The sequence below is a fragment of the Pituophis catenifer genome, unplaced genomic scaffold (assembly GCF_029215685.1).
Source record: "Pituophis catenifer annectens isolate HBS135680 unplaced genomic scaffold, rPitCat1.0.hap2 SCAF_10, whole genome shotgun sequence".
Classification (NCBI taxonomy): Eukaryota; Metazoa; Chordata; class Lepidosauria; order Squamata; family Colubridae; genus Pituophis; species Pituophis catenifer.
In genome coordinates this window covers 16,385,147-16,399,164 of record NW_027256890.1, presented here as the reverse complement: position 1 = coordinate 16,399,164, position 14,018 = coordinate 16,385,147, and the positions used below count along the sequence as shown (strand labels likewise).

Below are 14,018 nucleotides of genomic sequence, written 5' to 3'. Positions count from 1 at the left end.
CAGATGTCGGGGTTCCAAGCCGTTGGAGCCCGGAAGCCGCCTTTCAGGGGGCGACAAGCAGCGTCCCTGAGGTAATGGAAGGAACCAAATGGGGTATTAGTCACGTGGTTGGTTGGCGCATTGAATAAAATATCATTGAGAAGGAATAAAAGAATGCTGTGGACCCCAGTCAGGCGAGTGATTTTCCTTGTTTCCCGTTTCAAGTAAGTGAATTTGAAAATAATTGAATAAAACAATGAGCCCAATTCTAATTGCATTCATTTTATTGTGCGGAAGAAAGAATTGCCTCATGTTTCCAACAGCTGGAGGGCATTTCAGGCTCAGGCTGAAGGTCCTGCCATAGCAGCGTCCCTGGCTCCCTCTTTTGAAGTCTTAAGTATCAGATAATTGGGGGGGAAATTTAACTTCGCTAGGGTCATTACTGTGATGATTACCTGCAAAGGCTTTCAATAAATTGCAATAAACCCTGGCTTGTCGCTCCCAGCACAGAAGCCAGCTGGCGGCTGAGGGCCCCGTCTGCAGCTCCCCTTTGGAGAGGGGCCTCCTCACAAGCAGCACTGGGGACTCTGCCCATCAAAGACCCCATCCGACTCGGCCAAATATTTCAGATTTTTCATTGTGCGTTTGCAGGTGGGCCTATCACAATCTTTGCATCTCCTGATCAACAAGTGTTTTTAAGAAAAATATGCCAAGCGATTGTCCTTTACAGAAACATGTTTTGCTATGAGAAAAGCCTCCCTAACCAATCTGATTTGCAAACCCTCCACAGGACTCTCCAATTAGGAATGGAAAAGGCCACAAACAGCCGGCCATTAGCAGCAGCAGCACCACCACCACCCCTGTAATAGCCTGGCTCTGCAGATTTTCTTTCCCCTAAAAGTAAGTAATGAGCCAGAAGGAGACTGCTGGGAGTCACCGGAAGAAGGGACACAGGACGGAGGGCATCTGGGCCGCTTATAGATCCCTTGGGAGTTGAGGGTTTCCTTCACGTAGAGAGCCAGTTTCCCTGCAGACCCAAAGGCTTTCTTTCTGGGACAGCCGAAGGCCTCCAGATGCTCCTGTTCTGGCGTTACAAAACCCAGCAGATCCCTTCCTGTGGAGACAAGGCTGGGGGGCATGGCCACCTCTTGCAGCTGTCTTCATTCTCCCTCCTCCTCCCAATTCTCTGCCGGGGCCTCTCGGGTGTAGCCTGGCAAAGATTGCCAGATGCTTCCAGCACTCCAAGGGTTCTCCTGGGATTCAGAAAAGGTCTCCTGCCAAGGCCACCATCGGGAGGGGAAAAACTCCAGCCACGGTGCTCAAACTGCCAGGCTCTCTTGCCTGCCCACGTGGGCACTCAGTCAGCTGCAGTGCTCCCTCCCCCCATCCTCCCTGGGGGAAATTATAAGGGACCTGAGGCTCTTTCACCACCTCTCCCCACCCAGGACTGTTCAATTACAGGCTTTGGGTGCACTGGAACCAAAGGGAAAAAGGATGCCAGATGTTCTTCAGATGTCACGCTCACACACCGGCACCATCGAAACGGCTTCTTTGGGGCCTCCAGGGAGGGAGACAAACCAGGGTCTAGTGAGACGGGAGCCTTCCCTGGTTCCTACCGAGCCTCCTCCAGCAACCGGGGCCTCTGAACTGAAGCCACCCTGAAGGACCCAGAACTGCCCTACTCTTCGTATCATATCGTCTGAAGGTCACAACTGCTGAGAATCCCTCCCTCCCTCCCAGTGATGACCTTTCTCCAGCTGGAGGCCACCAAGAGGAACAGGCACTTTCCCCGTTTTATTTCCCCCGAGTCATGACACCCCCACCACCTCCGCAACCCTCCTGCAATCGGGGTCCCAAATGTGCCAAAGCACAGAGAACATAAAAGGCTGGAAAGCCAAAGGGTGTGTGTGAGGCCTCGGCCCCCCCTCCCTTCTCTCCTCACCCCAGACTGAAAACTCCAGCAACGATGCCAAAAGCAACTCTGCTCCATCGTCCCCAACCTTCCCTCCATCCATTGTGCAGAATTTAAAAAACGGATCTAGATATTTTGCAGAGTGACCCGATGTCTGGCTCCTGCGCTCACATTTTTTCTGCCATATTTGGACAGGGGGCAAACTGCTCTGAGCCATTCATTCCCCTTCCAGGGACTCTAGTCTGCTGGTACCACTTAATCCCATCAGGTCCCACATGGCTGGGCAGTGAGGAGGAGGGGGGGGAGAGGCTTGCCAATGGCCAGCTGAGTCAGCCTTTTTCTCTCACTGCTTCCTGCGCAGCCCAAGGCAGCCACCCCAAAGATTTGCCCCACTCAATGCCCAACCTACCAATGGCATGGAAGGGAGGGGGAGGGAATTTGGGCTGCTTTGTCACTCTGTGTGTGTGAGGCAAGCAAGGTCTGTGAGGCTCCCTGGAGTCTGCCTGGCCTGGTGGTCTCCTCCTCCCCTTCAAAGCTCCAGAGGCCCTTGGAGTGGCTGGGAAGGCCAGTCTGGGTCAAGGCAGATGGAGTGGCTGCACCCGGAATGCCAGGCGCCTTCAGAGCTGCCCAGAGACCAGCCTCTTCCCTGAGACCCCCCCCCCGTTTCAAAGGGGATGAGAAAGGGGGAGGACTGCAGGCTGGCACCTCCAAACCAAGGGCAGCCTACGCTGACCTGGCTGGAGCCTCATTGGGGAAGGGGGGCTCCTGGGCTCAGCTCCTCTGTGCAGGCCTCTTGGAGGGATGCTGTTGGGCCAGCAGGGACCCCGAGGATGGGGAGGCCCCTTTTTCTGCCACACCAGGAGAAACGGAAGCCGAGGACTGGGAAGAGCGTTTCAGATGACAAAAGCTTTATTCAGGGTTGGAAGCAGAAGCAGAGGCAGCGAGTGGAGAGGGGGCCCGGCCGGGTGGTGGAGGAAGACCGGGAGGCAGAGGGGGGCACTCCGGGGTCCTCCCGGGGCTTAGCTGGTGCGGTAGAAGGCGCCCTGCTGGTGCCACTGCATGTCTCGGATGCGCCGGACCGACTGGATGTGGGGCTGCTGGGCTCCGAACTCGAGGTTGTCCTTGTAGTCGCCCTTCTCAAACAGGCACTGGTACCCGCGGTAGCCAGGGTACTGGTAGCCCACCCACCTGTGGGAGGAGGGCAGAGTCAGGCGGAGCTCAATCCTCCACTCATGCAAGAATGCCCTGAGAATCAGCGCCCCAAGCCTGGAGCCCTCTCTCCGGCTCGCTGGTCCCTTCCTGAAGCCCAAGGCAGCTCCCTGAGGGAGGGTCCCGCTGCCCACCCAGAGACTTACGTGCCGCTCTGCACTCGCACAGAGGACACCTTCTCCTGGTAGCCGTAGGCATGGAAGCTGGGCACATCATCATCCACAATTTCGATCTTCTTGCCGCTGAAGCTGGGATTCTCGTACAGGACAATCTTGTGCTCCTGGCTATCCTGCAGGGACGCAGGGGAGGAGGGGAGCGGAGGGAGGGCCCCAGCCGAGTGGGGTGGGGGTCTTGGCTGAGCTCCCCAGGCCCAAACCTGAAGTGCTCCCCAGTTCAGGCTCTCTCTGTAACCCACCCGGACCAAGCGGCAGGGTGGGGTATGTGTGTCTCTGGGCACCTTCTCCCTCCTCCCGCTGCTGCTCCCAGCTTTCTTGAGGCTGCCACTACCCTCCTCTGGTGGCTCTGCCTGGCTGCCACTGCGATCCCGCCCCATGGCAGAAAACCGTTGCAAGGAGCTTGCGGGGGGGAGGCTGGCTGCCAGGCCAAGGGCTACTCCCTCCCCCCTGAGACCCCTGCATTTGGGCACTCACCACTTTGATGGGCCTCAAGGCACAGATGCTGTCACTCCTGCGGCTGCTGGTCCAGGAGTCCCAGCGGGGATACTCCCCCTTCTCAAAGATGAACTGCTCCCCTTTGAAGTGGGCCTGCTCATATCCCACCCACCTGGGAGCAAAGAGAGACCACGGTGAGCCCCCGGCTGGAAGTCTCCCCCCAAGAACCCCACTAGAGCTTCAGGGCTGCCCAGATAACAGAGTTGCCCTCCCACTCAAACACTTGGGGGTCTGGGGTGAGAGAGGAAAACCGACCCACGGGTGCACCAGCCTGTCATGGCCACACCAGCCCCACGGGCTCAGTGTGGCCAATGGCCTCCCTGCCCCCGAGACCCCTTCCCTGGCACTTACGGGCCAGAATGCACCACGATGGAGCTGACTTTCTCTATCCCGGCCTCCTTCAAGTTGGGGCAGGGGGTGTTCAGCTCCTGGCAGCGCCCCTGGAAGTTCTCCTGCTCAAAGAGGGCGATCTGGAAGCACGAGAAGAGAGCCCGTCAGAGCCTTGGGGGCCCTGGACCAAGAGGGGAAGGAATCCTCCGCCTCGGTGCCTGTCCGATGGAGGGGGAGCAAGGTGGCTTCCGCCTACGGAGTCACCGGTCAGAAGGCACCTTCCTCCCTTGGTCCCCGAGGCAGAGGGTCGTCTTCCTCCTCTCAGTCAGTCCACACAGGTTGCTCTCCACCCACACGTAGCCATCTAAGGATGGGCCCACTGACCTTTGAAGTGGCTTGCAGCTGCTTCGAGGTCTGATGGTCCAAGGCCATGGTGAAAGGGGGCTGCTCCCTGGGGAGAGAAGTCACAGCACGGGTGGCACGCAGCCCCCACCCTGTCCACCCCATATGCTCCAGAAGGGCTACCACCCTTCCCATTTTCCAGCATCTCTTTGGCCCAGGGGAGAAGCCAGGCCGTTGCCTAGCTCAGGAGTGGCATGGGGGATGGCAAAAGACTCGCCAAGAGGTGCTTGCCAATGATAGGGAAGCCGGCCACATTTGCGAAAGGGGAAAAGTAGCAATAAGAAAGGAAGGAGAGAAGCCACTTCCTCCCATCCCAGTAAAATCCTGGGAAGCAGAAAAGGGATCCTGGCATATTTAGCCAAGGTGAGAGATCCCTCATTTACCGCTTCCAAGAACCTCGGCCATTTGGCCAAGGAAGAGGTCGGGCTTCCTCCCTTTGCCCACTGCGGAGCCTCTGTCCTTGTTTTGGGGAGGGAGGTGGGTTCCCACCGCCTTCCTCTTCTGCCTCTGCTCCGCAAGTCTGCCCTTTTTCCTCGATCGGATGCAACCCCGGTTGGGAAAGAGCCCCACGCAAAAGGCACCGTCAAGCCCAGGAGAAAGCGAAGCGGAGGAACCCTACCGGTTGCACCAAAATTTGCTTCTGCCGCTGAAAACCCGCCGCCGAGCCCCACCATTTATAGCGGGCGGCAGAGTCCCAGGCCAGCAGTATTGATCAACATGTGACCCAAACCAAGAATGCTGGATTAAAGCATAATGCAAACAGAGTCAGCTCCCCCCCACCCTCCCTTTGTCCTGGGAGAGTTATTTCATGAGCTTTCAGTTTGGAGCGGCCTGCTTTGCTTGCTCAGCTCGGTGGGCAAGGAGAGCCCGGTTTTGTTGACTTCAGCAGGTGCAGCCACCCCAGGGCCTGGCGCTGCAAAAACCCTCCGCCCTCCCTCCCTCCCGAGTGGCCCCAGGGCTGTGTCAGCCGGAGCCAGTCCCTGCAGCGCGCCCTGTGTAGAACGAGCCCAGCCAGCCATTTATGGGTGGGCAGGTGGGCTGCTCCATGGCACGCAGGGCTCTCGTCCCACCAGACCAAGTGCTCCGGGCAGTCAGAGAGGCCTTTCTCTGTGGGAAGCCAGAAACCAAATCAGTCATCAGGAACAGAGGCCTCCTCCGCTGGGCAAGTCTGACTGGGGGCGAGTGGGACACAGCGCAACTGCCCAGGACTCATGCTGGGCCTTCTGGAAACAGCTGCTGCACTGCATGCTTGTCAGGCTCCGGTTCCACAGACCCTTCCTGCCCCAAGGAAGTCCCACATCCCCAACGGAGGCCAGAGAAAAGCACCGCAGGAGCTCCCCTCTGGGCTTCAGCCCAGGGCTGGCCAGTGCAGCACCCATCTGCTCAGCTGCAGCCTATGGGTAGAGGGCTCCCTGGTGGTCGTCTGAATTTTGGTGAGGGGCAGCCAAACCAGCAGAGGAAAGGTGGCCAGATGCAGATGGGGGGGGGGGTGGCATTTGTTTCACAGGGAGACCAAACTGGGGTCTTTGCAGGCAGAGTGGCTTTGGGAGACAGGAGACCTCAAGGGCTCCCCCTTGTGGCAACCAACAGAAGGGAGTCTGACCAGAGCGTGACCGACAGGGTACAATGGAAGTAGGGCAGCTGCTCCCTTTGATCAGGAAAGGAGGCAAACATGTAGGTGTCCGTGTCCATGCGCAGCGCGCCCCCGTCTGCAGGGAAGTAATGCTGCTGACCAGAGGAAGAGGGTTGCTTCCACCCACGAAGAGAGAGAAAGAAAACCTCAGCCACACCAAGTCGCTCTGAGCAAGCTTTTTAATCAGACAATCGAGACGGAACATGTCCAGGACCAGGACCCCTGTGTGTGGCTTCCCAGAGATCCGCCAGCCAAGTTCTCCCAGCCTCAGAAATGCTGCAGATGCCCGGATGTCCTGCTGGCACTGCCAGGAGAGGCCTCCTCCAAGTGGCACGGGGTGGGGCCATCTCCAAACAAGGGAGAGAGAGGGAGTGGGAGGGAGGGAGGGAGAGAGAGGGAGTGGGAGAGAGAGAGGGAGTGGGAGGGAGGGAGGGAGAGAGAAAGAAAGAAAGAAAGAAAGAAAGAAAGAAAGAAAGAAAGAAAGAAAGAAAGAAAGAAAGAAAGAAAGAAAGAAAGAAAAGCTGTGGTCCAGGACCGGCACCTGGGCCGGCTGTCACTGTCTCCTCTGGCTGAACCCTTTGGGGAGCCAGAGCATTTCGAGAAGAGCACTTATGGGGGGTGGGGGGGGGCAGGTTTCTAAGCACAGCAGCGTCTCAGGAGGCAGGAATGCAAACCCCGAGGTTGGGCACAGGGCTGACTGAGCAGCCAGCCAAGCAGGACCAGAGGCAGCCTTGGGGTAGCCACTCTGCTGCTAAGAGTGCCTCCAAAGGGGCAAAAGGCAGGGGGGTGACCCCCATGCGCCCCACAGCATAACCAAAGGGGTCTTCAGAGGTGTTCGGGCCTCATCGCTCACAGACGTATTCACAGAACTGCCCAATTTGGGATTTCTCCAGCTAACCAGGATGGAGCAGAAAAGGGCTTGCAAGGGTCTCTGCCCTCTTCCCAGGGACCTCCCCCCATCCCACCCCCAGCCACGGAGAGGCAGGTTCATTTGCTCCCACGCTTAGAATCGGGAGAGATCCGGACATTTGGAAGGACCAGAATCGAATTCAGGACTCCCTTCCCCAAATATTTACAAGAAAATCTACAGAAAAGACAAAGAGGATTCTGTGGCTGAACCCAGTTGCTTCTTCCTCCCTTCCGTCCGTTTCCTCTTTCTGAAGTCAAGACAAAAGCCGCCTCCGGGGGTGATTTACAGCCATTCTGGAAGAGACGCTGGACTGTATTGCTTTCTCTCTCCTGGGAAAGGACGGTTCAATTACTCCACAGCCGACAAAACTCCTACAATAAAACCACCTCTGATCTTTTTGAACAACAGCAGGAACGAACCACCATGTTGCCCCTGGCCAAGTAGCAAATCCACAACTTTTGTTCAGCTGATCAAAAATAGATCCCAGAAAAACTAAGCGGCCCTTTTTCCTCCTCGATATGGCAGAAAACGAGATCCGGTTCTCACTTCTGCAGAGAGAAAGGGGAAGGCCGAGGCCTCTCTGCCCACAGATCCCAGGTTCTCTCCTTGACTCCCCAGCAGGAAGGCAGCCCCAGATACAGGGTGGTGGGGCCGGGCCCCCTCCCACGGGTTCTCCGGGACTGGAGCCAGGCAGGGCCCCACGAGGAAGGCACTGAGCACGGAGCGGTCGGTCAAGGCGAGAGGAAACCTCAGGAGGGCAGGGAAAGGGCAGAGGTCAGTTAAGGCAGCTCCTCCTCTGGCCAGTCATGGCTTCAACCTGGAAAAGAGGGGGGAATGGGGGGGGGGATCAGATCATCTGAACTGCCTGGGCCTCCCCTGGACCATCTGCAGCCTCCTCCCCCTCCCAGGCAGGCAGGCAGGCAGACAAGGGAGCTGCCTGGGCCAGGCTCAAGCCCCCTCCCTTTGCCTGGCACCAGCAGCAGTTCAGCGGATGGGTCTCTCTTCCCCAGCTCTGTCGAGGCCTGGGCCCCCACCCCTCCCACTCAGCCCACGCTGCCCCCCCCCCCCCGCACCTCAGATGGGGCTCTCGGGCTGGTCCTGCTTCCTCCTGGACTTCAGCTCCGTCAGCCATGGGGGGGGCAGCTCCTCCAGCCTGAAAGGCAGCACAGCCTCAGCAGCCACCCTGGAGGGGCTTCCCCTGCCGTGTTGGGGGTTGGGGGTTGGGGGAGACTTTGCTGAAATAAGGGGCAGCCCATCTTGTTTGATCTCTCACCTCCCTTCCTTCTCGGGGGTGGCCGCCAGCGCCCGGCCACCGGAGCCCCTGGCCAGAAGCGGACCTTTGGGCGACTTGCAGAGGGGTGCTGGGGGGGCTTCCTCCCTCCTCCCTTCCGACTCGTGCCTTTTCCTGAGTTGAGCCTGTGGAGGAAGCCCCAAATCCCCCTCAGGAGAAAACGGAGAAGCAGCCGATGGCCCACAGGGGAGGCGGAGAGCCCACCCACCCAGGCCGTGTCCAGGATCAAGCCTCCAGGCTGGCCCTGGGCAGGGCAGAGACCAGGATTTCTCCTGGGGGGGTGGGGGGGGGGCTTCTCTGATGTACCTTGAGGGCGGAGGGAGCCAGGCCCGGAAAGAGGGGCAGCCGCGGCTGGGCAGGGAACAGCCTCTCTGCTGGAGGGGACTCCTCTTCATCCTTTTCCTCTCCTGTCCTGGGGGGCTTTTCTTCTTCATCATGAGGGGAGGAGGAGGAAGGAAAATTGTCACCAGAAGAGACCGAATCCCCCCAAGAGGCTTCAGGGCTGAGAGGGGGCTGTGGCTGCTGCCACCCAGCCCTTCAGGGCCAGACCTGTCTTGGGGGCCACACTGGCCAGGTGTGCACCCCTTTCCCACAGCCCCCCGTTGAGATGCTGGCCGGGGGGGGGAATTCCTGGCTGCAACGGCCTTCCCACGGGTCCCACCTGTGCAGTCCCTGAACATCCAGGCGCTGGCTGGTCCCTCCACTGCAGAGATGGGGGCCGGCTGGGCGTCTCCACTGGCACCCCTCCTGAGGGTGTGGGAGATGGGGGCCCGATGCTGCTGCCGCTTTTTGCCCAGGAGGACGCGGCTCTTCAGGACCCTTGAGTCCAGCCGGGGAGTTTGCTGCAAGAGAAGAGACCGGCTTGCAATTGGAACTCAGACCTCCATTCAAAAAAGCCAGAGGGACCTGCCCTGCAACCCACCTCCAGGAAGGAGAAGTCCGGGCTGGCCTTCTCCGTGGGGGGAGATGCTGAATCTGCGTCTGGGCTGGAATCATCCAGGCTGTGGCTCCTCTGCTCCCTGGATGAAGCCTGTCGGTCAGTGGCAGTGGCCAGACCCCTCTGAGATGAGTACAAGGACGCTCGACAGCCGGGAGATGGCTTCTGTGCGGGGGCCACGCTGCCCTCCAAGGAAGGAGACTTCGAGTTGAAACTAGGACAAGCACCGGATGTGATTCAGCCCGAATGGCAGTTGGGAGCATGACTGATTGCAAGGACCCCTCCATCACCCGAGCTGGGGGCAAGGGAGGGGCTTGCTCTGGGGAGAGGGAAGGATTCTAACAACTCAAGCAAAGGGGGGGGGGCATCTAGAAAAGTTATTGTGTGCCTGAGCTGAGCAGCCCCCAGCCTCTCTTGCCACAAATGTTTGCAGGAGAAGCTGGGGGCTGGAATCAGCCTCACCTCTCCCGCAGACCCCAAGAAGCCACCTGGCTAGCTGCAGGACCAACCCCTTCCCAGCTGCAGCACAGAGGGGGCCTCACCCCATCTGGGTCCTGGGCAAGGAGCTGACTGAGCAGCAGGGGGCACTGTGGGCTGCGCTTCCCAGGGAGAAAGCAGCTGAAGGAGGCCCCTTCCTGCCACCATCAAACCCCTCCACCTTCCCAGCTGCTAGGAAGCCAGAGCTGGCTCTGGGGGTCCTGCCTGGGGCCAGGGAGGGGCCCTCGTGACTCCCCTGCCCTTCTTGTCAGCTGGACTGCAGGAAGTGGGTATGCGAATGTGCCCTTGGCACCCCTCCCGTCTCCACTCTGCCGCTGGTCACCCCGGGTGCCATACCTGCCATTGGCTTCCTGCACGAGGACGTCGGTGTCCCTGGCCTCTGCTGACGGCCGGCCGAAGCACTGCTTCAAGTGGTCCTTGGGAAGATGAGAAGGGAGAGCTGGCATCACCCTCTGCCAGATGGAACAGGCTGGGGGGGGCAGCACCTCCTCCCTTTCCCACTGCCCCATGGTGGTGGAGGCACCCTCCTTCCCCATTTCCACAGCCAAGGCCCCACCAGGCCAAACCTTGTAGCTTCCCTGGGAAGCAGAGTTTCCGGGACTTTTGCAGTGGGGGGCCAGCATCTCTGCTCTCCACAACCACAGAGCCTTTCATGAGGACAGGAAGCCAGAAAGAAACCCCTTTCTAATCACCTTCATAAATGTTCAATTTCACCGCTTTATGGATATTAGAGAACTTCAGAATGGTGAGTTGAATTTGACACCTCATGAACTGTACCTTCGTTGGATTTAAGGAGTTTTAAAGAGGGACTTAAGAATTTTGAATAACATACGATTGGCAGAAAAAAAACAAGGATTTTGATTTAAGGAAGTTTTAAACAGACCGGGAGACCAACAAGATTTGAAACCCTGGTTATTTTTGCTGTGAGATTTGAAAAGCAAGCATGTAGTTAAATGGGAAACAACTGAAGGGGAACTGAACCGGTGCCAGGAACGGAGGGCAGAGGACGGCTGCAAACGGACACTAGAGGGAACTGGAGGGCCAGGCAGAAAAGAGCTAAAATGACAAGACAGCTGTAACTTTTTATTAAAGAGGGTTTTTTTTAAGCAGAAACTGAAATATCAATAACTGATATCTCAGAAAAGATACAGATTTCAATGAATAAACTTTCAGAAGGTGATGAGAAAAAGCTGACATAGGCACTATGGAGATTGTTTGGAAGACAACAAAAGTGAAATTACCAAAATGGGAATCCAGAAAAGGGTCTGTGACAAGCTTTTGCTCTATCCCCGAATGTCCAGGCCACCCTCCCCCCCACCCCCGAGAAAAGCCTCCGAGGAATCCCCCTCTGACGCCTCCCAGATCCTGCTACCAGTAGTTTTCTGGCAGTGCAAGCCCCAACAAGGCAGCTTTGCTACACAACTACTCACCCAGATACACATTGCGTGTCCAGGCTGCAGCCAATCCCTCTGCCGCCTTGGCTGGGGGGAAGCTCTATGCTGACACACGCACACGCACACACCCCTGGATGCAGCAGGGGCTCCTCCTGAGCCAGCCAAAGAAAGGGGGGGCCACTATACCCCTCCGCCTGCCAGAGAGATGGAGGAGTCCTTCCTGGCATGGGCTTGCCACCTCTTGCCCCACGGAAGGGCAGGGCCAGTCGCTCTCAGCTGAAGTCCCGGAGGGTCATCGCTGAAAGGACTGACAAGCACACACACCCTTGCCCCCCGAAGGGCTTTCCAGCTGCCCAACTGGGTGAGTCTGCTCTGCACACACAGCAAGGCCTGGCTCACACACATACACAAACAAACAAAACAAACAAACATACACCCCAGGAGAAGGGAGCCCGTGCACAGCTTCAGAGCAAGAGGCGGCTGCAGCCACAGATAAGCAGCAGTTCCTAGAAGTGGCTGACCTCACTTATGACATTTCCCCCCCCCTCCTATGATCACAGCTCTTTCCTGGGGGGGGGGGGAAAGGAGCTGACTCCTTCCTAGAAGCAGCAGGGGCAAGCAGCCAAGGCTTCAGCCAGAGATGGCCGGGGGGGGGGGGGAGGGGGCTCAGGCAGAAACCCCGGGGAGGGGGGGTCACAAAAGCCCCCAAAGAGACAGTCAGTCATGGAGCCAAGATGGTGGGAGAGAGGGGTGAAGCAGGTTTTGGGGGGAGGGGTTCCAACTGCTTCATGGCTCCCCTCCAAGGAGGGCTTCCCAGAAGCCGAAGCTTCTTCAAGATGACTCCAGCAGATTTTCTATCTCCACCCCCCCCCCAAAGACTTTGAAATGTTTGAGAGTATTTTTAACCAGAGCCAGAACAATTCAGCCAGACGTCTGCAGCGTCTCCTATGCAAGTGGGGTGGGGGGAGGAGGAAGAGGGGAGCCACTCAAGGAGCACAAGCAGAAACGACCCTGACCCACTTCTCCAGAGGAAGAGAGAGAGACCTTCTCTCTGGTGGGAAAACCTAAAACATCCCTGAACTCTCTTTGAACCACCACGACCCAAAGCCTGCTCAATGCCAGCCTCTCAGCCGGTCAGGAGGGAAGGAGCGAAACCCAACCTCTGGCCAGAGAAGGCAGCCCCTGCTGGGTGCCTGTATGTAACCTCTGGGCTCAGGAAGTGGGAGCCCGGTTCATCCTCCACACACACATAGAACATCCCACCCTCTCTCCGCACGGGGGTTGCCATGGATGCTCCGGTCCTGCCAGGGCCTGCCGCGCTCAGGGTCAGCAGAAGGTTGCCAGAACCAGCAAGGCCTGCTTGGCACAAGAGCATCCCGGGCATAAACATGCCCACCTCCCCAAGCGTCAGCATCTCATAATGCCAAGGCAGGTGGCCTGACTCTCTGGAGAGGAATCCCACGAAGGGCCTGGGTTAAGTGGCTAGAGAAAAGGAGGGGCGCGTGGCTGTGCCGCTCAAGTCCCGGGGCAGGAGCCCAGGAGGGGCGAGTGGAGGGAGTGGCTGTGCCAAGGCCTTCAACCTGATGTCTGGGGGGAAACTCCTTTTATCAGCAGGCACCGTCTGCAACCATTTTCTGGAGAAGGTTAGAAGGCTTCTGCTGGGCATACAGTGGCGGGAGAAAGATGCACTGTCCAACAGTCCAGGGTTCAAATCCCCCACCCCCCGACCAAGCCTCTTGCCAAATGATCTACTCGGTTCCTAGTGGGAGGCGGTTCTCGGTCCCTCTAGTCTATCCACCAGCCACGAGAGGCGCCAAAGTTCCCACACGCTGAGACGTGGTGTCACCCAAGGGGTGCCCCTGTGGACAGTGCCCAGCCGTTCCAGAGGGCTGGCATAGCAACCTCCAGGAGAACTTTGCTTTAAAAATCACCCAGGGCAAACGGAAAGCCCCCCAAAGCCAGCCTTCTCTGGCAGATCGTGTGCCAGCCATACCTCCCGGTTAAAGTCCTCTGTGGGCAAATATTTGCAAAAGAGAATCAAAACAAGGCTTAAGAGTTGGTGCCAAGGCAAGACGCCATCCAGTTCACCACAATGGTTCTCGAAATCTCAGAGTGCTCAGAGAAATGTCTCCCAACCTCAACCACTTTAAGCTGTGTGGACTTCAACTCCCAGAATTCCCCAGCTAGCACAGTCATTGCTAGGTAAGAATCCTAGGAGTCTTAAAGGGGCCGAGGTTGGGAAACGCTGATTTAGATGAAACCCCCACCACCGCCGCTCCCCAGCAGAGTCTCCTGCAGCTCAGCCCAGGTCTTTGGGTGGGGTGGGGGGTGCAATGCCTCCGCTTGTGGCAGACAAACTGACTTTCCTTCTCTGGGAAATGCAGGCCAGGCCAGCAGGCAATTTCCTGGAGAGTGGTGGGCCAAAGATAAACCATGCAGAAAACAAGCCCACCCAAACCCTCCCCCCAGTTCAGAGGCAGCTTCCCCACAAGACAACATCGAAGAAGTAGGGCTGGTCTCTGCCCCAAGAGGAAGAGAAGCCCCAGGCCATCCTGAAACCGGTCTCTGCCCTCCGGATCTGCCCTGCAAGGAGCAGGAGCCCCTCAACCCGACCTGCCAGCCTGCCCCACCCGGAGTCCCCCTCCCTCAGACTTTGGTCTCATGCCAGCCCGACCAGGAGAGGTCAGCAACCTCTTGGGACAAAGAGAGCCCCTCGGCCCGCCGGACTCAGCAACACAGCCCCGCGGCCTTTGGGGAAGGGAGCAGGGCCGGCCGGGTGGGGCGGGGGTCCTCCTGGCCTTGCTCGCTTCTGTGGCCATCGCGCCCCCTTTATCTTCTTCGGACAAAGGTGC

At 58.2% G+C, this 14,018-nt stretch overlaps 2 protein-coding genes across 5 annotated transcripts in view; both read right to left on the bottom strand.

Moving 5' to 3' along the window:
* Positions 1 to 2,777: 2,777 nt before the first annotated feature.
* On the bottom strand, positions 2,778 to 7,676 carry LOC139322325 (beta-crystallin B2-like). The gene is made up of 6 exons (XM_070951404.1): positions 7,593 to 7,676; positions 4,486 to 4,552; positions 4,123 to 4,241; positions 3,751 to 3,883; positions 3,247 to 3,389; positions 2,778 to 3,079 (listed from the first exon to the last, which is right to left on the bottom strand). Exons 2-6 carry the CDS (start codon positions 4,531 to 4,533, stop codon positions 2,911 to 2,913), a joined length of 612 nt encoding a protein of 203 aa, XP_070807505.1. The 5' UTR covers positions 4,534 to 4,552; positions 7,593 to 7,676; the 3' UTR covers positions 2,778 to 2,910.
* Positions 6,298 to 14,018, bottom strand: part of KIAA1671 (KIAA1671 ortholog) — a 26,080-nt gene continuing 18,359 nt past the window's right edge. For 2 of the 4 annotated variants that reach the window (XM_070951377.1, XM_070951378.1), the window contains 7 exons: positions 10,109 to 10,188; positions 9,260 to 9,488; positions 8,999 to 9,179; positions 8,644 to 8,765; positions 8,320 to 8,462; positions 8,120 to 8,199; positions 6,298 to 7,863 (listed from right to left, as the gene is read on the bottom strand). In XM_070951377.1, the coding sequence (XP_070807478.1) occupies positions 8,121 to 8,199; positions 8,320 to 8,462; positions 8,644 to 8,765; positions 8,999 to 9,179; positions 9,260 to 9,488; positions 10,109 to 10,188 (834 nt within the window). In that variant the 3' untranslated portion in view covers positions 6,298 to 7,863; position 8,120. The remainder of the gene's footprint in view (positions 7,864 to 8,119; positions 8,200 to 8,319; positions 8,463 to 8,643; positions 8,766 to 8,998; positions 9,180 to 9,259; positions 9,489 to 10,108; positions 10,189 to 14,018) is intronic. The other 2 variants (XM_070951379.1, XM_070951380.1) reach the window with 2 other exon arrangements.

Bases quoted from the DNA above. Each gene is read 5' to 3' on its own strand.
- LOC139322325 (XM_070951404.1), bottom strand. From the start codon at position 4,533: ATGGCCTTGGACCATCAGACCTCGAAGCAGCTGCAAGCCACTTCAAAG. The intron at 4,242-4,485 runs GTCAGTGGGCCC...TCGTGCTTCCAG, and splicing joins AGCTGCAAGCCACTTCAAAG to ATCGCCCTCTTTGAGCAGGA. The intron at 3,884-4,122 runs GTAAGTGCCAGG...CTTTGCTCCCAG, and splicing joins ATCGTGGTGCATTCTGGCCC to GTGGGTGGGATATGAGCAGG.